Here is a 21,568-nt window from a genome sequence, read left to right on the forward strand (position 1 = left end):
GAGAATCATGAATGTTTAAACTAAAGATATGGTAGAATACTTTTGCTATTATTACTATGCATGCAAAAAAATATTTGTTATGTGTTTGTCTCTCTTATTAAGTTTGGGGGCCAAAAAGGCATCAGGTTATCCATAAGCAAAAGTAGAGTGATCAATAAAAGAGAGCTCGTGTTGTTTCTTCCGATCAAATGTAGTAACTTCCGATCTGACAGTGAATGGAAAGTCGTCGTCGGAGTGGAGCCGATGATGCACGACAGGGAGAAAGTTCCTTCACAGCAAACGAGCTCGTGCTGTTGCTTCCGATCAAAATGGCGTACCTCCCGATCCGACAGAACAGGGACGTCATCGAGGGAGGTGGAGGTAGGTCGGTCCTTCTCCTTCTCTCTCTCTCTCTCTCTGGATCGGAGGAGGCTGAGGCGTCGGAGCTTGTGGAGTTCGGCCGGCTTTGGAGTTCGGCAGAGGGAGGAGTTTGGATCGTGTGTGGAGTCGAGCGTGGAAAGGTATGGGGAAAGGCTTGCGATGTTTCAGCTCTATTCGCTCGGTATTTAAAGACCTGAATGGGAGTGGGATCGAGGGATCGACGCAAGATTTTTGCAGAAATCTCGGAACGGCGCCGGATGTACAGTGGTATCGCGGGATTTAGCACAGGTATATCTGTATTTTTTTGTTTCTTTTGAGCTTAATCCAGAGGTCAACAGCAACAAAACCTATATCCCGTTGAATGCTCTGGATAACCAATAAAAATAATTTGTTATAGGGTCAAAACTACTCTCGGAGGAATTTTTAAGCTTCACCTATGCAGGACAACCTGGTACTCCAAAATGGTTAAGACTAGGTTTTCTCCTCACTCAAGTTTCAAAAAAAAAATTAAAAACTTACTGGGAACTCGATTCAAAATGTATAAGGCTATTTTAACTGCTTTATTGCATAAATCTTCGTGTAAGTTTATCCTTTGTATCATGCTACTCAACATATCCTTAAGGGTATAGTGACTCCTTTTACCAATGTTTAAAAGACTATCAGACTTGGTATATTGGCCAACAATTGTAAACTTTTAAGTACATAGAAAATGGTCCCATATGCTATCCAATAGCGTAATGTTTGCCATAACACTCACCAAGACCATATTTAACAATTTTGATGACTTTATCAAATTTGTTGTCTATCTCCTATTTGAATATATAAAATTTACATAATGCTTCATTTTTTTCTCTAATCAGATAGAGGTACTCATAACGAGAACATTCTTAAAAAATGCAATAAAATACTTATTATCACAAAATATAGAAGACAATGATGCACTGATATATGTATGAATCACATAAAAAAGATAAGAGCTGTTTGTTCTTTTAGTTTTACTTTGCTTACCCCTAATGCACCTAATATAAGTCCCAAGATCATCAAAATTTGAAGAATGCAAACTTCTTTAGAAATATGACCTAAACCTTCTATGCCACAATGGAGATGAATTTTATTTTATGGAAGACCTTGGGAAATGATATTTTCATTATGAAAATAAAAGTGTGAAGAACCTGGTAATAAAGATAATCAATAGAAGCCACTGAACTACCTTCGCCAACATATTTTGAATAAAAAATAATTGTACATTTCTATCACTATAATTAAACTATAATCAAAATTTTCCAGAATAGAAATTGAAATTAAGGAACCTTTTTTTGGCAATTAGAAGTGTTGAGAATAGGAAAATCTTTCTTATTCATTAAATATGTTTGATTCTGGATAACATATGGACTGATCGAAAAAGAAGATAACTAAAGTACATCAAAATAAGAAAAATATCCACAACTATTCAAATGAATAGTAATCTTTGCATCTCCAATCAGATTTTAAACTAAGGTATTCATTATATGCTTTCCATGCCCTTTGATTTAGGGTATCTTATTTTTTTAGCGGTCAAACATACTTATGTGACCCAGTAGTGAAAGATGGACATTTTGGGGAAGTTGTTCAATACCCCAAACTTAAGGGTCTTGATAAATTTACACAACATTATATTCATTCCTATAACTTCTTTCTATTTCTTTCGTTCTCGTACTATATCTATTTTTTCTCACATACTTATTGTCTGGGTTAGTCAACCTGCAGGGTGATCCCAATCTTTCTTCAATTGGCTTCCTCATTATACCCCATTCTTGTCGAAACATAAAAAATTTGTCTTACCTATTTTATATATGCGAGAAAGTTTCCTTGATGATCATGCCTAGTTCACCAATTTCACTCTCTCCACAGCTTTTTCATTTTCCTCTAAAAACTGCCTCCTCACCCCATCCCATTCTCTGCACAACATTTATTTTTTGCATCTGGTGGAAGAGTATGGACCACCTTTTACTTTCCCTTGGATGTCCACACCATGTCAAATGAGCTAGCGCAGTGTAGGGCTCTCAAGGGTGTGCTTCCCACTACAACATTTGTTTCTCTTTTTTATTTCCTTCAAACTGTTAAAAATAGTTCCCAATATGCAAATCATGTATCAATGGAAAAAACAATTCAATAGGATCCAAATACCACCTTGAAAAGTTCTTAATATTCAGCATCAACAATCAACGATATATTTGTATAATGCAATGGAATTCTTATGTTTAGTTCACATCCGGTTATATACTGTTCAAATAGTAATGAGAATCTTTTTAATATACTATTAATTTCTTATGTCATAATATTTTGAATAAGCTTTGTCCTGGTAGAAGGGGATGCTTCTAGTGCATCACATTCATGTGGAAGATTGTTTCTTAAAAATTATTATCAAAAGGTTAAGTAGCTGTTGTGCTGTTCTATATTATGTTTTTTCTACAAACTTTCTTTATGTTATATTTATAGGCTGAACTTTCGAAACTGGGGGTATAGAATGGCCCCATAGACGCCAAGTTCAAAATTGATGGAATAGAATCACATGATAAGAAAAGTATTGATGACAGAAAACATCACTCAATTTTTCTCCAGGTACCTTACAGCTGGGATTATAGATTTTTCTTTGAGTTGCATGATAATTATTTACATTATTGCCCTCCTATGTCCATCCTGCCGCCCACCAAACAGTTAACTGGCATAATAGTTGACGTTTTAATTTGCTCAATTAATTACTGGCAATGCTTACTGTAAGACGGAAGAGATTTGTGATTTTGAGCTGCAACTTTGTGATACTTCACAAAGTATTATAGGCAGTGCTCTGAAGGAATTCATATTCTCAGGAAGGCTTGACAATTTGTGCATGTCATTTTGTTCACTGAAGGTGACAAAAGTTCTTATTTTGTTGTTTCTTTAATTGTTTTGGTTATTTTTTTGAGTAAATATTTCTGGTGGATAACCATAGTTGATTAAAAATTTGTCGTATCTGCATCTTTTTATATTAGTATTCTCTTGGTTTCTAGTGAATGATTTCTAGACATCAATTTCTCTGTTTAAAATTGCGCAATTAGAGGCGCGCCTTGAGGCGCGCCTTTGCGCAATTCTGCCCAAAAACGCCTCATAGCCTACGCAATTTTGGGCTTTCAAGAGGCGTACGCCTCACTGGGGCTGAGGCGCGCCTCAGAGGCGCAATTGCGCAACTCATTGTGAGGCGTACGCTTCTCTGGGTAGGGTCCACTCACTTAAAATGAAGTCTTTTTCTCTCCTTTAACCCTTAAACTTCAACATTACCCGACCTTTCTCCCTCCCGCAAGCTCCAGGTCGCGATTCCGAGCTCCGCATGCGGTCGGCCTTGCTTCCCGCCGCTCCTCCCGCCGGCGCCGCCTCTCTCCGGCGAAGTGGAAACTTCCGGCCACCCTCAAGGAGTACTCCACATTGGATTTTAGGTATTTTTATTAAGTTTATGGATATATTTTGCAAGTTTAAGAGAAACTAGGGTTTAGTTTTTTTTTATTTTTTTTTAGTGTATTTGATTTTTTGCTTTAGGAGACATAGTTAGAGGTAAAGAAAAGACGAATAAGTCATTGCGGAGGGACCCTTCTTGGAAGTATAGTGTACAAGTTGACATTGGCGGCGGAGAGAAGAAGTTGAGAGAGAGGAGGTTGAGGAATAAGGGGTTGAAGGATGATGAGGACCCATTAGTGTGTGATGATGTGTCGTCTGATAATGAGTGGTTCATAGATGATGAGACAGATTTACCATTATCAGACTTATAGTTAGAAGATCTAAGTGTGGATGTCTTGAGGGGCGAAGCAGATCAAGTTGGCACATCCACTAGTACTGCAGTTGGCACATCCACTAGCTCTGCAGCACAACAATCAAGTAAATGTATTCCACAACTTCTTATATGCTATTACATTACATTTATGTCAAGCGAGCAATGAACATGAATACATGATAATGATCTTTTATCTTAATGAACAAGGAAGAGAAAAGTGAGTCATGTTGAAGATGAAGATGACATGACATTCATAGATACAATTTGAGAAGAAGATTCACTTGAAGACCAATTTAGTGATGGGATATGATTTCATTTTATATGTTTTTTGTATTTTGGGTGTTTTGTTAAACTAATATTTTGTGATTTTGTACTTTGGGACATAATTTTATTGCATCTACTTTCTTATTTTCCACTATTGCTATTATTTTCCTGCTAAAATCCTTAATTTTTCATTTACGCAATTCTGTGTTCGTGAGTCTTACGCCTCAGACCGCCTCGAGGCTTACGCCTCGCCTCACGGACGAAAACCGCCTCGAGGCGCAGTTACGCAATTTTAAACCTTGATCAATTTGAAAGAGTTAACTTCTGTAATGTTGCTTCACATACTGATTTATGCATTAGGCAGAGAAGATACCAAAATAATGGAAATTTTTAGAAATAAAGGAAATTAATAAACTACATAGTATTCAATACAAAGATAAGAGGAGTTATATTGAGATTGTTACTTCAGTAAAATTATCTAACTTCCCTTGTATTCATTTCTGATGGCTTCAGTTCTTCAATTACTAATACTAATGAAGTTTAACAAATCTTTCCATAACTGCTGTCATTTTAACTAGGGTTGAAGTTGTTGTTTGTGTGGTTGCGAGGGGTATGTGGATTGCTAAAGTTAACTAGTTGAACAGGGTCCTCTTTATTTTCTATTTTATTTGTTTACTTATTTCATTGTTTTCTATAAGCCGAAGGCTATAGGTTATTTCATTTTTTGTCAATTTAACTACACTATCTAAATGTATTCTTCTTTTTGATAAGACGAAGAGAGGGAGTTGAAGGAAAGTTTGAATTAGGGATGTCAATCTTAGAGTTCGAAGATTTTTTCTTTTAGTAGATCTAAAATTGAATACATAGTGTGGTAGTAGTAGATCTAACGGAGGGTTTGTGACTTTAGTCTTTCAAGTTATTAAAAATAGTACACGTTTTAGATATCTCGGGTATGTTGTTCAAAGCGATGGTGAAATAGAAGGTGATATTATTTGTATAATTCAAATTGGATGGTTGGAGTGGAGAAATGCATTGAGTCTATTGTGTGATAGAAAAGTACCCCTCAAATTTAAGGGAAAATTTTATAAGATGATGCTGAAACCTGCAATACTTTATAGCATAGAATGTTGACCATTAAAAGAGAAGTATAAAATTATGTTAAGTGTTGCAAAGATGAGGATGCTCATGTGCATGAGTGGTTTTACTCTTAGAGACAGAATGTGAAACAAATATATATGTGAAAATGTTGGAGTAGATCTAGTGGAAGATAAGACTAGAGAGAGTCACTTTAGATGGTTTGGTCATATAAAACATCAGCATTTTTGATGACCCATTTAAGAGAGTAGATGTATTAGATTTGACCTATCTTAAGAAAAGTAGATGTATACCTAAAGAGACTTGGTTAGAAAGTATTAGAAATGACTTTTTTTTAATTAGAAATAAATGATAATTCGACTCTTAATATGATACAATGGAGAAAAATGATTCATATATTCGACTCCACATGGTGGGATAAAGGCTTAATGTTGTTGTTGTATCTAAATATATTTCTTGAGTTAACAGCATCCTTAGCTTTACTTAGCTTTAATATATACTTCTAACTAGAATTTTTAGTTCATTCAATGCCATAGTAATCGAAAGTTGGTTTGTGTTGTCTAGTCTATAATATTAATTTTTTTGTGGAATGATTAATTGGCTAATTGATCTGTACATTTTGTTGCTATCTACTTTGTTGTAGATTTTTTTATGCTTCCCAACATCTTTTCTAATATTGTGTCGGACACACCTCTTTTTCCCAATTTGAAATGTTAATTTTATTTTCCTCACTCCAGGCATTGATAGACTCAACAAGTTTTGAAAGTTCTCTGGATGAAGAGATTGGTGTGAGAATGGTGGCCCTGTTTGATCATGAGGAGGTTTGATCGAACTCAGCTCAAGGAGCTGATTCTCCTGTGATGTTAGATGCCTTGTCCAGAATAACAAATTCTTTCAACTCTTCAAACACCAAGGTAGAAATTGAAATCAATTATACATGCCACTTATTTACTACCTATAAAACATAGTATTTACAAGTCTCTATTGTCATTTTGTTTTTTTAGCAAATGAAGAATATCACCCCCAATATGTCCTTTGTTTATAATATTCAATTTGCCAAAATGTTGAATTGCAAATTTCCAATGGTACACTCTGTTAACTTCTTATTGATAATAGGAATCATAAATAAATATTACCTTAGGTTCTAGAAAGTGATATTTTCATCAATTTTTGAAAATATTTTTAGTCTTGTGATCAATATTTTAGTTGGTTGTTTTACATACTTTTTTTTTTCATACTTCATTAATCCTTTAATCTTATCTTTCAGTTAGTTGACAAAGCAATCCAGCAAAGTTTCCTCGTCTCCGCAGACATGGCGCATGCCATACATCCCAACTATATGGTAAATCATTTTTCTAGTTCTTGACGTCGCTTGTTATATATGCTACAATAAAATAAAGTTCAAGATTGTTAAGCTTGGTCCATTGGGAACTTGCGGCATCTTTCTTGCATTTCAACCTTTTTGATTGTTTTGTTGCCACTACGTGCGTTGCTATCTGAACCACTTAGGCTTCTCTTGGGACGGGTTTCTTACTATTTTTAAAAGTTGTTTTTTAGTATAAAAATTTTAATTTTTAAACTAGAAAGTTGTTTTAATAAGCAATAAAAAAATCGCCCAAACAAAGCCTTATTATTATTATCATTATTTCCTTTTCATGCTTTATGATTCTCTTACCAGGACAAGCATGAGGATAATCATCAACCTAAGTTGCACGGTGGGCTTGGGATAAAGCACAATGCTAATCAGAGATATGTGACGAATGCCATCACATCATTTATATTTAGAGAGATTGCTGAAAGGCATGACTTGCCCATTCAGGTAAGCACATTCTAAAATTGAAGATAGAAGGTATTGGCCTAATCGTTTTGATGGACATATTAATGCGCTAAAAAATATATAGTTTTTTCTATTGAGTTATGTCAAGAATATGATCCGGTTGGTGGTTGATTAAATTATATGTTACTAAACAAGAAGTATGGGTCCAGAGATGTAGTCTTGTAGATCTTTCTTACGTGCTAATTGCAAATGACAATGTTTTGACTTGCTTAATACCATATCCACTTCTCTTCTGATCCTGCATGACATACATGCTTCCTTATAGATTAGCAGTTGCTTCACAATAGAAATCAAGTCCCTTCCCTGGGAAACAATAACCTGTAACGGGAGAGACTTTCTGCTATTATCTAGATTATAATTGTAAAAAAGTTTCCTTCAAACTAGAATAATAAACAAACTTAAGCTTCGTTTGGGATGGTTTTTTTATTGTTTTTTAAGTAGCTTTCTAGTATAAAAATTTTAATTTTTGACTAAAAAACTATTTTAAGAAGCAGGAAGAAAGCCGTCCCAAACGAAGCCTTAATTGGTAACTTTTTTATGATCTCTTTGGTTCTCTTTCTTAGCTTAAACCAGGCATTTTTGTTTGTGAATCATGAAATTTTCTTATCCTGACACACCATAAAGGCAGCAAACTGCTTACCTTGATTGTCATTTTCATAACATGGTCTCGATGCCAACTGAGGCTTCGTTTGGAATGCATTTCTTGATGCTTTTTAAAACAGCTTTTTAATATAAATTTTTTAATTTTTGTACTCGAAAGCTTATTTAAGAAGCAATAAGAAATCCATCCCAAGCAAAATTTGAGTTGCTTAAATATTGATGATGATGATGATGATGATACTGATACTAGTAGGATTTCGTGGTCCGGAACGACATGCCATGTGGTTCTACCATAGGCCCCATACTTGCAAGTGGCGTGGGAATCAGGACCGTTGATGTTGGTGCACCTCAACTATCAATGCATAGCATAAGAGAGATGTGTGCGGTGGATGATGCAAAGCACTCCTACAAGGATTTCAAGGCCTTCCTCAATTAGTTCACCCTACTTGATTTAGGATTAAAGTGGATTTCTAGCTTCTAATTTTTCTATGTCAATAGGATACTTGCTGATGATTTCTTTAGATATATAGACTTCTGGTTGAATGTGCAACAAGAAAGAAGATTTGTTAGTCTTGTAATGATTTTAGGATTTTACTTGAAAAGAAATGTCTTTTGCCGCTGAACTGAAGGATTGGTTGCATTTTCCATTAGGTTTTTTGATTATGCTATTTCCTCTATAGTAGGAGAAATTATTATGTGAGGACACCGAATGATATTCGGAGACCATCAGAATGCGTTATGTCATTTTTTTGTTCGATATCAGTGCTTGTTACCAAATAATTTTTTTTAAAATTTGCTCAGATCATATAAGTTTTAAATATATTGAAAATGAATTGAATGAGAAATTTTAAATACATAACTAAATTATTTTTTTTCTTTCATCGAACCAAATAATTTTTTTGAAGTTTTACGTATTGAATTTCTTCTTGAGCAAAACAGAAAGTCTGTTAGGCATCATTCGTATTCTATAACTTTAATAGATTATAACAACAACAACAACATATTGCCTTTATCCTGTCGGCTACATATTATTTTTTGTGTCATTTCTTGCTAATCATGGTTTATCTATTTTTTAGTAGAAAATGCATAAAATTACGTTAATAAGAAAAAAGGAAACAAACTACAAACTAGATATCACATATTCTTCCTTTAACAAAGTCATAAAAGGAGGAACCTTATTATCATGACTAATGACATCCCAAATAAAAAAGCTAAGAATAGCAAAGTTGAGAACTAATGACATCCCAAATAAAAGAGCTAAGAATATCAATGTGTAATAACTAATATAAAATTCCTAACATTGGCTGATTTTTAGGCTTGTGAAAAAGCCTATGACAAATCATCTCTTATCTGGAACTCATAAATCATTCGCAAATAGCATTTATCATCATCATCCATAAACTGAAACATAAAAAAAGAGATCCTTGTAAGTTTTTAATAGAAGAAACAAAAGAGCCTCAAACATGAATGTTGTTTACCATTATTCCAGCAATATAATCCCCCAGTGAAAATAAGCCAGAAGGGGTGATATCTTCTTCTAGCTTATACGTGTATGGCTCATTTTGAGGGCTGAAAGATCCGAGCATAACGTTTTTATTTTCAACTGCACAATATCAAGCAAGTCACATATTAAGTGACCAATTGAACCAAAATGATATGAAAGAACAGTTAAAAGAATTAAAGGAACTATTGTTTGCTCGTCTTTCTCTACCTTGGAACAATTGAGGCATTTTTCACACAATGTTCGTGTAATGGAGTTCTGATACAATATTATTCGACGCAATGAATGAGAATTTGAATCGGTAGTGACTTTCCAGCTTAAGAGTAAATGCAAATCTCCTCGTATTCCGATTGAAGGGGATAGGTAGAACAATGTCTGATCTATCAGAAGTGATGATTGTGAGGCTCTGGATTGTCACTTCTGTATCAGGATTCTCTGCATTAGTTAATCCACACAATCAAACAAGTTGTTTTTTATTGAAGTATAAAAAAAAGAGCAAAATCAGATAGATAATTAAAGGATCAATAGAGGAAAATATCATGCTTTTCACAAGAACAGAGCAAAAAATAAGTAATAATTAAAAAATAAGGAATTGAAAATGAATTCAATATAAAATAGAGAAAGATCTGTAAGATGATATCAAACATTTATACCTCCAACTTCAGACCAATCAACGCCGGCAAGCAGCTGCTCTTTCCATCTCCTCAGGCTCTCGTCATCCTAATCAACAAGAACCTCAATCCAATCATTAAAATAAATAAATAAGAAGTAAAAACCAAATAACTATAACCTCCATTCCAGTTTCTCTCTCGCCCAATAGAGAATTTGAAAAGGAAGATAAAGAAAGGAAAAGGTGGAACCTAGTCCATCTCGAGCAGTTCCCTGAGAGACAACTGAGAGCCAAGCGCCACATGTGCGTCATTCCCGTCATCATCGTCGTTCTCCTCCGCATCTTCGAAGTTCTCCTCCGCATCTTCGTATTCATCCTCGCTACCATCCGTGGAGTAAATAGAAGCACTGCTCATCTCCCTTTCGAGTTCGTTCTCTGAATTGAAAGTGGTCCCTTTGCTTCTCGTTTCAGAGAAAGAGCACGCAGGGGATGATGTGAGACGGAGAGATCTTAAGAATAGAAGAAGATAGTCTTGGCTTTTGTTTCTTTATTTCTAAGGTTATACGTCATAGGCAAAAATGCCGGAGAGAAGACCAAATTAAATTGATGTTGCTTTTCAGAAATTTAAATTGATGCCGCATAAGATTATGGCTCACAGATCTTAAATGGCGGAAGGCACATAGGCAGAGAACTCTTCCCCGTCATTGGTCTTCTCTCCAACATTTTTGCCGATCCTAGAAGACGTATAACAATTTTTCTTTAGAAATAAAGAAACAGAAGTCAAGTCTATCTTCTTATATTTTTAAAGATCTTTCCTTCTCCCATCGTCTCCTGCGTGCTCTTTTTCTTAAAAGAGAAGCAAAGGGACTACTTTCGATTCGGAGAACGAACTCGAAAGTGAGATGAGCAGTGCTTCTGTTTACTCCACGGACGGTAGCGAGGATGAATATGAAGATGCGGAGGAGAACGACGATGACTGGAATGACGCACATATGTCGCTTGGCCCTCAGTTGGCTCTCAGAGAACTGCTCGAGATGGACCAGGTTCCACCTTTTCCTTTCTTTATCTTCCTTTTCGAATTCTCTATTGGGAGAGAGAGAAACTGGAATGAAGGTTATAGTTATTTAGTATCTACTTCTTATTTATTTATTTTAATGGTTGGATTAAGGTTCTTGTTGATTGACGAGAGCCTAAGGAGATAGAAAGAGCAGCTGCTTGCCGGCATTGATTGGTCTGAAGTTGGAGGTATGAATGTTTGATATCATCTTATAGATCTTTCTCTATTTTATATTGAATTCATTTTCAATTCCTTATTTTTCAATTATTACTTGTTTTGGCTTTGTTCTTGTGAAAAGCATGATATTTTCCTCTATTGATCCTTCAATTATCTATCTGATTTTTCTCTTTTTTTGTTATACTTCAATAAAAAATAACTTGTTTAATTGTGTGGCTTAACTAATGCAGAGAATCCTAATCCAGAAGTGACGATCCAGAGCCTCACAATCATCACTTCTGATAGACCAGATCTTGTTCTACATATCCCCTTTAACCGAAATACGAGGAGCTTTGCATTTACTCTTAAGCAGGGAAGTCACTACTGATTCAAACTCTTATTCACTGTGTTGAATAATATTGTATCAGGACTCCATTACACGAACATTGTGTGGAAGATGCCTGAATTCTTACAAGGTAGAGAAAGACGAGCAAAAAATAGTCCTTTAATTCTTTTAACTGTTATTTTATATCATTTTGGTTCAGTTGGTCACTTAATATGCGACTTGCTTGATATTGTGCAGTTGAAAAAAATAGTTATGCTGGGATCTTTCAACCCTCAAAATGAGCCATACACCTATGAGCTAGAAGAAGATATCACCCTTTTTGGCTTATTTTCACTAGGGCCTTGTATTGCTGGAATAATAGTAAACAACATTCATGTTTGAGGCTCTTTTGTTTTTTCTATTAAAATCTTACAAGGATCTCTTTTTTGATGTTTCAGTTTGTGAATGATGATGATAAATGCTATTTGCAAGTGATCTATGAGTTCCAGATAAGAGATGATTTGTCATAGGCTTTTTCACAAGCATAAAAATCAGCCAATGTTAGGGATTTTATATTAGTTTTTGCATATTGCTATTCTTTGCTATTTTATTTGGGATGTCATTAGTTTTCAACTTTGCTATTCTTAGCTCTTGTATTTGGGATGTCATTAGTCATGATAATAAGGTTCTTCCTTTTATGACTTTGTTAAAGGAAGAATATGTGGTATCCAGTTTGTAGTTTGTTTCCTTTTTTCTTATTAATGCAATTTTATGCATTTTCTACTAAAAAAATAGATAAACCATGATTAACAAGTAATGACACAAAAAATAATTGCATTCACACCTTTACAAAAAGATTTATGTAGCCGACCGGATAAAGGCAATATGTTGTTGTTGTTATAATCCATTAAAGTTATAGAATATGACTGTTGCCTAACGGACTTTCTGTTTTGCTCAAGAAGAAATTCAATACGTAAAACTTAAAAAAAATTATTTGGTTCGATGAAAGAAAAAAAATAATTTAGTTATATGTTTAAAATTTCCCATTCAAGTCATTTTCAATATATTTAAAATTTATATGATCTGAGTGAATTTTAAATATAAAGCATCACACCAATCAGTGGACACTCAAAGCTAACACCTACTACCTTCCACCATCAAACACAATAAAAAATTGCGTAACACTAAATTTATTTTATTTCAAGTAAAACAAAACTCTTATGTTTATTTTACATTTAATCGAACAAAATGTAATACATCCCATATACATTATTATTTTCAATATATTATTTCTACCTAAACTTTTTTATTTTCCAGCAAACCAAATGTGGCCCTTGAGATAGCTAGCTAGTTAGTCACACTGAAACAATGTTTAAAAATATGTATTCGGGTATTGAGGCATTTTTTATTCGTGAGGCGAGGCGTAAGACTCAAGGTGATTTGAGGCGTAAGCCTCAAGGCGATTTGAGGCGTAAGCCTCAAAATCAAAAGATTGCGTAAACATAAAATGATAAAAAATTATATACTAGTGAGTGAATCATATACAATATAAAAAGTCATAAGATATAAAGTGAAATCAAAATATCCTAATAATAAAACAACATGAAATATAGTTCAACTTAAAATTCTATCTTTCCCAGATTCTAGTATTCTTCTCATTAACCTATAATTCGAATTTCCAAAAATAAATAGCAATGACATATCACATAATAACTCATAAGTCATTAGCACTATCATCACTAAGGGGTTCTTCATTTGAATCATCATTATGATGAACTGCTCTCTCCCCTTCCTCCTCTCCTATAGAGTTCAATGTCGGGCATTTACTTCAAGATTTATGTAAGTTTTAATATATATAGCATGAGGCGTAAGCCTCATGCTAGTCAGGCGAGGCGAGTCATAACCAAGTTAAGGCGCAAGCCTCATAAAAAAAAACTCGAGGCGTAAGCATCGAGGCATTTTTTACTGGAATTGCGCAAAGGCGAGCCTCATATTGCCCAATTTTAAACCATGCGCTGAAAAAGACAAACGGTTGGAATGGTCCAAAGGATGTTTACAAGCATGATATGGAAAATATAATTTCATCCATAGTAAGCTTCAGGCATGCATTGGGAAGCAAAAGAAGAGAGACTGATAATTGAATGATGTTAAAGAATGAGTGTGATAGACAAGACCAATAATTGTTATAGATTATTTTAAAGCAGGTGTTTTAGAGGAAGATTGTGAAGGAAATCATGCTCAAAGAAAGTAATAGCTTTGACAAAAGCTGTGATTATGAAAGTGGGTGGATAAAAAATTTGTATGAGCGACAAGCATAACTTTGACTCAAAAGGATAATGAAACCTTAAGCTGTTGCAAGTAGTGAGAAAAATGAGGATTTAAAGAATTCTACAGATGGCTTACCTTAGAAGTCAATTCAAGCATTTCATGAAAAGATGGAACAAAAGCAATAATACACTTTTCATATTTGCAGTTGTTTCACATACAATGTGGTCATAGCTGGTGAGGTCATGCAAAGAAAGTTTAAGATGAGTAAAATAAAATGGAATGAAGAATGAACAAAGCAACCTGCTACTGAGCAGGGCATTACTTCAGCATTAAAGAACCCGAGCATCAATTCTAAGGAAAAGGTGGGTCAGCAAAGAACTTTATATGAGCTTTAAATGGAGCGCCAAGAACTTCAAGGATCTCTACATAGAAGTTACAACAACTCCAAAGATAATAAAATACAAATGCCTTATTTTGTATAGGAATTCAGCTGCTTTCCAGCAATAATAAAAACAAAAAAAATAAAAAGTCACAAAGTTTAGCTTTAACAAGTAAATTTTTAGTGATCTATCGTGGTGAATTACTTCAATGAGAAGCTTTCAGTGATTACCAAGCAATGGTATGTTAAAACAAAATAGGTTGGGTGGAACATTTATCATAAAAATATTAGATTCTTACAAACTAATGAAAAATATTTGTTAAGACCTGGATTTGACGGCTGATTTGGGGTGTTTTTTTAACTCTTCAAATAATGCAAACCTCTCAGATTAGGGTAGTTAACAACTGAATCTTGAGTCGACCTAAACCCAACTAAAGATAAACTTTTAAGAAATTCTATCATATATTGCACTAAACCAAAATTGGTTATAAGTTTGCTCAGTTAGAGCCAAGCATGGCTCATTAGCTTCAAACCAAGGGATTTGAGCTAAAAATTTGATCTAGTCTCACATATTCCTCGATCTCTTAAGAAAACATTTTACTCCAGCATGCATACATACACTCACAGATCTATAGATTCACATATACATTTATTCAAATCAAAATACAAACATAAATATATGTGTATGTTCTTTCATCCATAAATACATACTGCTAGATTCAATCTTGAGTAATTTTGATCTTACTCAGGGTTGGATCAATTCAAACTGGATTTGGCTCAATATTAGGCTCATTGACTTTGATGCGAGAGCTTGATTAGAGTTAAAAAATAATCATATAAATTCTTCGATATTTGAATCAAATTCAAATGGCTAATTATATTTGCATTACCTTCATAAAAAGATACCCGACCTCATTTTTACCTTAAAAGAAGGGACATGACATAAATAACAAATAAGTAGATGAGTAAAAGAGTTTCATGCTCTTTGGCACAAATGTCTGCGATGGGATACCTAAATTAAGCTACAGACATTTTTTCTTTGTAGTTGAGATGCCAAGATATAGACAATATCTTCCTATTAATGCATTAATTAGCTTTGATCTCTAACTATTCTTATAAAAATATTGAACTAGAGAGACCACTTAATGCAAAAGGAAATCAAGAATTAAACTGCTTCAAAATAGATGTCAAGATGCACTAATGCCTACACAAACATAAATGCATACATGCATTTATACGTATAAACATCCATAAAAGTTAATCTAATCTCAAACTACCATAGCTTGCATAAAAATTAACTCAATTAGAGCCCAATTCTTTCCATACCTAACTTGGTAATCGACTTTTGATGTTGATTAAAACTAGATATAGGCCAAAATAAAACCAACCAAATTTCAAGCAATCAGTAATTTTCAATTCAAATTACTATCCAATACTTTACTTAAAGTTGTCTTGTCGAACAAATATCCAATTGAAAATTAACCAAAATTTGCTAGCAATTTCGATCATTATTCTTTGTTTATATAATAACTCCCCTCCTAATTGTGTCCATTTATCTATCAAGAAGTAGTATCCATGTAGGATTTAGCTCATGTAAGACAGCTAAGAGAAATGAAACTGAAAATAGTCCCACTACATAGGTCAAAAATGTCAAGAAGTTGCATAAAGAATTGACTTTATTTAAGTAGATGATCTCAAAAGAAAAACATGTTATGAAGGTATAAAGTGTTGTTCAAGTAGGATATTTGTCAAATGTTTAACTAAAGAGCTTGGAAATTTAACTAAAGAGCTAGGATATTTGTCAATTTATTAAGGTATAATGTCTAATAGAGACGAACATATGAACTATAGGACATGCAGAACGTTGAACTGATTAGAGAAGAGCTAGGAAACCTAACAGAGCAATATATTCATAAGGAAAAAAAATGAAAATATACAAAAGCAAAAAAATCAAAATATAACTATATAATATATAAGAAACAATCATATCAAAATATACAAAAGCAATTAAGCACATATAAATTAATTACCTTATATTTGAACCAGAAAGAGTACAACCTTTGAAGTCGAAAGAGTAAAGATCAAGAAATCAAGAAACTAAATGCAAACCATGAAAGGAAAACATATGAGGATGGTTTAAGCAAATATATATGATGGACAAGGAGAGTAGCTTCAACGGTTACCCACCAGAGAAGATCATTTCCAAAGGGTCTAATGGCTTCATGTATCTTCCAAAAAAACTAAAATGCGAGAGGCGAAATGGAGAGCGATAGCATCTTCGACGGTTACCCTGATGAGCGTATCCGAAGGGTTTAATGGTTTAATTCATTTTCCAAAAAAAAAAAAAAATGAAATGCTAGAAGCTAAAGGTTACCAAAGCGTTCCATGGAGAAGATGAAGCAAGGGCAAGCGAGGTTCCACAGAGAAGATGAAGCTAGGGAAAGAGAATGGAGGAAACAAGGCGGGCAAATAAGTGGAAACGGAGGGAATGAATGCAGCACTATAAAGTGGTTTAAAAGAATGAAACACTATTAAATTATAATTAATTAATCAATATTAATTAAGCATGTGGTTTAAATGAATTTATTTGGCGCATGAGAATAGAGCCATATTTAATTAATAACTTCTCAAATTGAATTTCTTATAAATTAAGCACCATATGATTTAAATATATTTATTTGGTGTATGAGAATAGAGTCATCTTAAATTAATCACTTCTCAAATAGAATTTATTACTTATTAAGAAGTACTATTAGGAGATAAATGATAGAATTTGAAGAGTCACATATGAACATTGTAGATTAATTAAAAATTTATAGATGACCGATCAAGATTTTCTAAGAGTGAAATCCCAAGTCACTTTTATATTGTAATATAAATTTTGTGAAAGAAGATAGTAAAATGAAAATTTATCTAAACATTAACAAAAATAATAATCATAATAGCAATAATAATAATGTTTGATGTTTGTCAACCTCCAAGCAATTAAAGAAAAACCATTACAATTTTCCATGAAGGTAGTTAGGATGAAGCAACTTTGCTAAGGATACATATTTTAGCAACCACACCCATTTGTTGCTAGTGTAGAGGAGAGTTATATCAAAATTAATAAAATTTCTTAATGGCGTTTTATATAAAAAAAAATCTAATTTCAAACAAATATTTGTTAGAAAATTAGTTTAAAAAATATTAACAAAAAAAATTAGTTGAAAAAAACATGTTTAACAAATAAAAAAAAATCTTTACTAAAAATGTTTTTTCTTTAAAAATGCATCCTCAAAAAACTTTTTAAGGGACATATTCATTGCAGCATGTGAAAAACTTACCTATTAGTATATAGTTCCCACTTGATAAATTGGTTGGATGCTATGAAGGACTAATATACTAGTAAGTTTATATTTGTCGAACTATCCATCATAATTTGTGAAGGATTTGTTCATGGAAAAACATTGCCATCTGATCATCACTATCGGACAATTGACACCAGACCACTGATGTTGATTATCACAATCAGACCATCATTGTCATAACCCAATATAGCAAAACTCAGTGATGAGACATGTCCTATCATTTTGGCTTGCGGTCGACTAATCTCAATATCATGTTTTGAAATTTTTTTTTCTGATTTTCTTCCAATATAAATGTTAATGTTGAAACTTATTAAATATGAATTAGGTTGCTAGACCTAAGCTTATATCCCAACGGCTAACCAAGAAGGGGGGGGAATTGGTAATTTAAACATTATCCCTCTTTTGAAATTTAAAGGTTAACTTAAAAAAATTTCCCTCTTAACTTTTAAACCGATAAAAAAAAAAACTTTTTAATGAATTTTTTTTTAAAGCAATTTTTCAACCACAAATATAAACACAGAACAGTAAAGTAAAAAGCAGCGGAAAAAATAAAAAGACATAAGATTTATAGTGGTTCTGTCAAATACGACCTACATCCACTCTCCGGAGGCACCCTCCGAGTATTGCACTAATACCGCTAGTGTCTCTCCTTTTGCCCCCTTAGCAAGACGGATAAGCCTTCACAAAAACTTTCTTCCACCAATGCCTGGTGCGGTAGAGAACCGTCGACTGTTTACACTCTCCAAGTGTGGGCAGAGAACCCTTCATCCTTTCACACTCTCCAAGTGTAGGCAGATAACACTTCATCCTTTCACACCCTCCAAGTGTAGGTAGATAACTCTTCATCCTTTCACACTCTCCAAGTGTCGGTAGAGAACCAGATATCCTTAAAAGATCTTCTCAAGAGAAATCTACAAAGGACAAGAGAAAAGAGTGAAGTAAACATAAATCACAAAGTTGAGATCTTTACCTTTGAGTAACAAGAAAATCCTTCACACTCCAGTAGTAAGATCTCTCCTTCAAAAACTCTCTTTCACTCTCTCCTTCAAGCTCCTTTCAGTTTGCACGAAAACCAAATGACAAAAAGATTTAAAGATAGTCTTATTTGGACCTTTTATAAGAAAGATACAAAATACCGTCCAAAAACTATAAAAATTCAAAACTGTACGTACTCGATCGTCCCGTACGATTGAAATTTCGTACGTACGAATAGTGTAAAAACTATTGCGTATGAGCCCAATGTGCATTGGTACGAAATGACTTCGTACACGATCATCGTCCCGTACAAACCATGTTCGTCAGGTACGAACACATCCAGAGAGCATCATTCTGGGATGAATGTAATGATCGTCTGGACGAAGACATCCAGAGAGCATCGTCCTGGACGAACATGAATATCGTGTAAATGCACGCATCCTGAAAGCATCATCCTGGGATGAATGCAATGATCGTCTGGACGAATGCATCCAGAGAGCATCATTATGGGACGAACGGTACACTTCATCTGGATGAACAGGACTTATAAAATTTTTCACCCTTCACTGTTCGTTCCATTGCTCTCTGAGGGGTAAAACAGACCTGATTGTCTCGTATGAAGGAGGTTCATCCCGTACGATCAATATAAGAAATTTTGACATTTTAAAGATCTCCCCCAGTGTGTGTGTGTGCTAGATTGTTCAATTACACTTACACTCTCTCAGACTCAATAAAGTAAAAAAAAAATTCAATTTACAAATTATCTTATGTTGCAATTGATTTGAAGTCTTTATTAGTCTGAAGTACGATTATCATGAAATATTAGTCCACACAAGAGCAAGAACAATTCTTCCAAAAAAATGTTAAGAGAAAATAATAATTAGAATAATAATATTTAAAATCATCAAAACTGTATAAGTTGTAAGAATGTAAAACATGCAAAGGCTAAGTAGCAACTCTCTTAACAATCTCTCCCTTTTTTATGATGGCAAAACAATTATTGTTTGTATCTTTTCAAATATTTATGAATCTCCTAAACTCCCCCTGAATTAATAAGCGTGTGAAAATAAGAGGCATTTGAATAGAAAAAGAAAAAAAAATTGTTTTTAAGTTTTTAATACACACCACAATCACATCACATAAAGCACAATAACAAACGATAAAAACAGACACACCACAATCACAAATACACAATAAACACACCACAATCAGAAATACACAATAAACACACCACAATCACATAAACCAACGATAAAACAAATTCAAATTCATGAATGATAAAACAATTCCAACAATATAAACAACAAACAATACGAACAACAAACAATATTTCTCCCCCTTTTTTACAACAGCAAAAAGTGAAGAAGAAAAAGAGCAATACGGAAATGATAGAAGTCATATGAAAAATCCTTGAATAATTGATCTTTGAAAGAGATTAAGATATATAAACAAATAAAATTAAAACATCATTAGAGAAATATAAGGATTTAAATGATTTAAGAAGAGATAATATTGTCAAGAAAAAATATCAGAATCATGAATTAATTTAGACAATAAGATAAATAAAATCATTGCAAAGTAGATGAATATAAAATTTTTATATTTCAAATTTCAATATCAAATAAAAATCGTACAGATGATTAATTTGAATTGAAAGATTAAAAATTAGGGAAAGAATCAAACACAACTTGTGGCGCTTTGCACATCTTTTCAATATTTGTGGCACATTTTTGTGCATCTTTTGAATTTTTGGGCTAATTTTGTGCCTTTTTTTCACTTTACGAACCATTGCGCATTTTTGATATTGTGTAAATAAAAATATTTTCAAGAGAAATCTTGATCGTTAGAAAATCAATAATTTAAAATTTCAAATATCTCTAAAAACATCAATATTTATATTGATAAGAGAAATACAAAAATAAGAAAACATCATATTTACAATAATAGTATAAAAATTTTGTTAGTCTAGAAGAGACATGAGATTGATATTCTTAACTAGATCAAGTTATAATCATAACTTAATTCTTAAAAAAAATTATATTTTCTAATGAATTCAATTTTATGTTGCAATTTGAGATATAACACTTTTAAGATCAAACATTTGAAGAAAGATCATATATCCTAACACACATTTCTGAAAAGAAAACAAAAATAGTAGAACAAGACAGGATAACTTTTATTGATATCATTGATATATGATTATATAATGAGTACAAATGATATCAAAACATTAACATATGAAATAAACCACATAAAAATAAAAACTAACAAACACGAAACACAATAAAAACACATAATTACGAACATCACATCACATTACTCAGAGGGGTCCTGATCTGGAGGAGGTGGCTGGTTGAAGAAATTAAAATAGCTACTCATCATAGCCATGTTTGAGATAATACCATCCATTTGTTGTCGCATCCAACTCATGTCATGATGGTACTGTGCATCCTGCTGTTGTAGACGAGTTTCAATTTGATCAAAGCGTTGATCAAAATGAGTCTCAAGACGATCAAACCTGTGAACCAAATCTTATAAATTTGGTTCACCAGCACGTGCAGGTGTAGGTGTAGCTCCTCTCATTTGCTTATCACTTGATGTTCTTTTGAAAAAATTTCTCGAAAAGATCCATCATTGTAGTAGAGAGACTCCTCTAGATTTTGAATAGGATGGACTAGGTCATATTTCTTCTCCAAAATATAGGTCACAAGATGTCCTAAGGCTATATTTTTCTTTCTTCTATAGGAGATATGACCAATCTCAGAAAGTCCATAAATGTAGTCAATAATCAGTTGGACTTTATCTATAGGTTGGCTAGTCATAATCAGATAAGTTATAGTAGAAAGAAGAGGGGTGATATTTACTCAATCACCATCTTTAGGAATGATTGAGGTATGAAGAACATGCTGGATGATACGCGTATTTTGATTAAGAGTCGCTACCTTAGGCAAATGGTCTGTAACTCTACATCCTCTAATCACTTGATTTATTACTGTCCAGTCAAAGT

At 33.4% G+C, this 21,568-nt stretch overlaps 1 protein-coding gene across 3 annotated transcripts in view; it reads left to right on the forward strand.

The window, feature by feature from the left end:
• The first annotated feature begins 162 nt into the window (after positions 1-162).
• The window catches only part of LOC110111145 (protoporphyrinogen oxidase 2-like), a 52,433-nt gene continuing 31,027 nt past the window's right edge, over positions 163-21,568 (forward strand). Inside the window, exons 1-5 of one of the 3 annotated variants that reach the window (XM_028694288.1) lie at positions 163-648; positions 2,839-3,250; positions 6,241-6,417; positions 6,771-6,845; positions 7,182-7,322. In XM_028694288.1, the coding sequence (XP_028550121.1) occupies positions 6,364-6,417; positions 6,771-6,845; positions 7,182-7,322 (270 nt within the window). In that variant the 5' untranslated portion in view covers positions 163-648; positions 2,839-3,250; positions 6,241-6,363. The remainder of the gene's footprint in view (positions 649-2,838; positions 3,251-6,240; positions 6,418-6,770; positions 6,846-7,181; positions 7,323-21,568) is intronic. The other 2 variants (XM_028694290.1, XM_028694289.1) reach the window with 2 other exon arrangements.

Source organism: Dendrobium catenatum, unplaced genomic scaffold (assembly GCF_001605985.2).
Source record: "Dendrobium catenatum unplaced genomic scaffold, ASM160598v2 fragScaff_scaffold_447, whole genome shotgun sequence".
NCBI classification, from domain to species: domain Eukaryota; kingdom Viridiplantae; phylum Streptophyta; class Magnoliopsida; order Asparagales; family Orchidaceae; genus Dendrobium; species Dendrobium catenatum.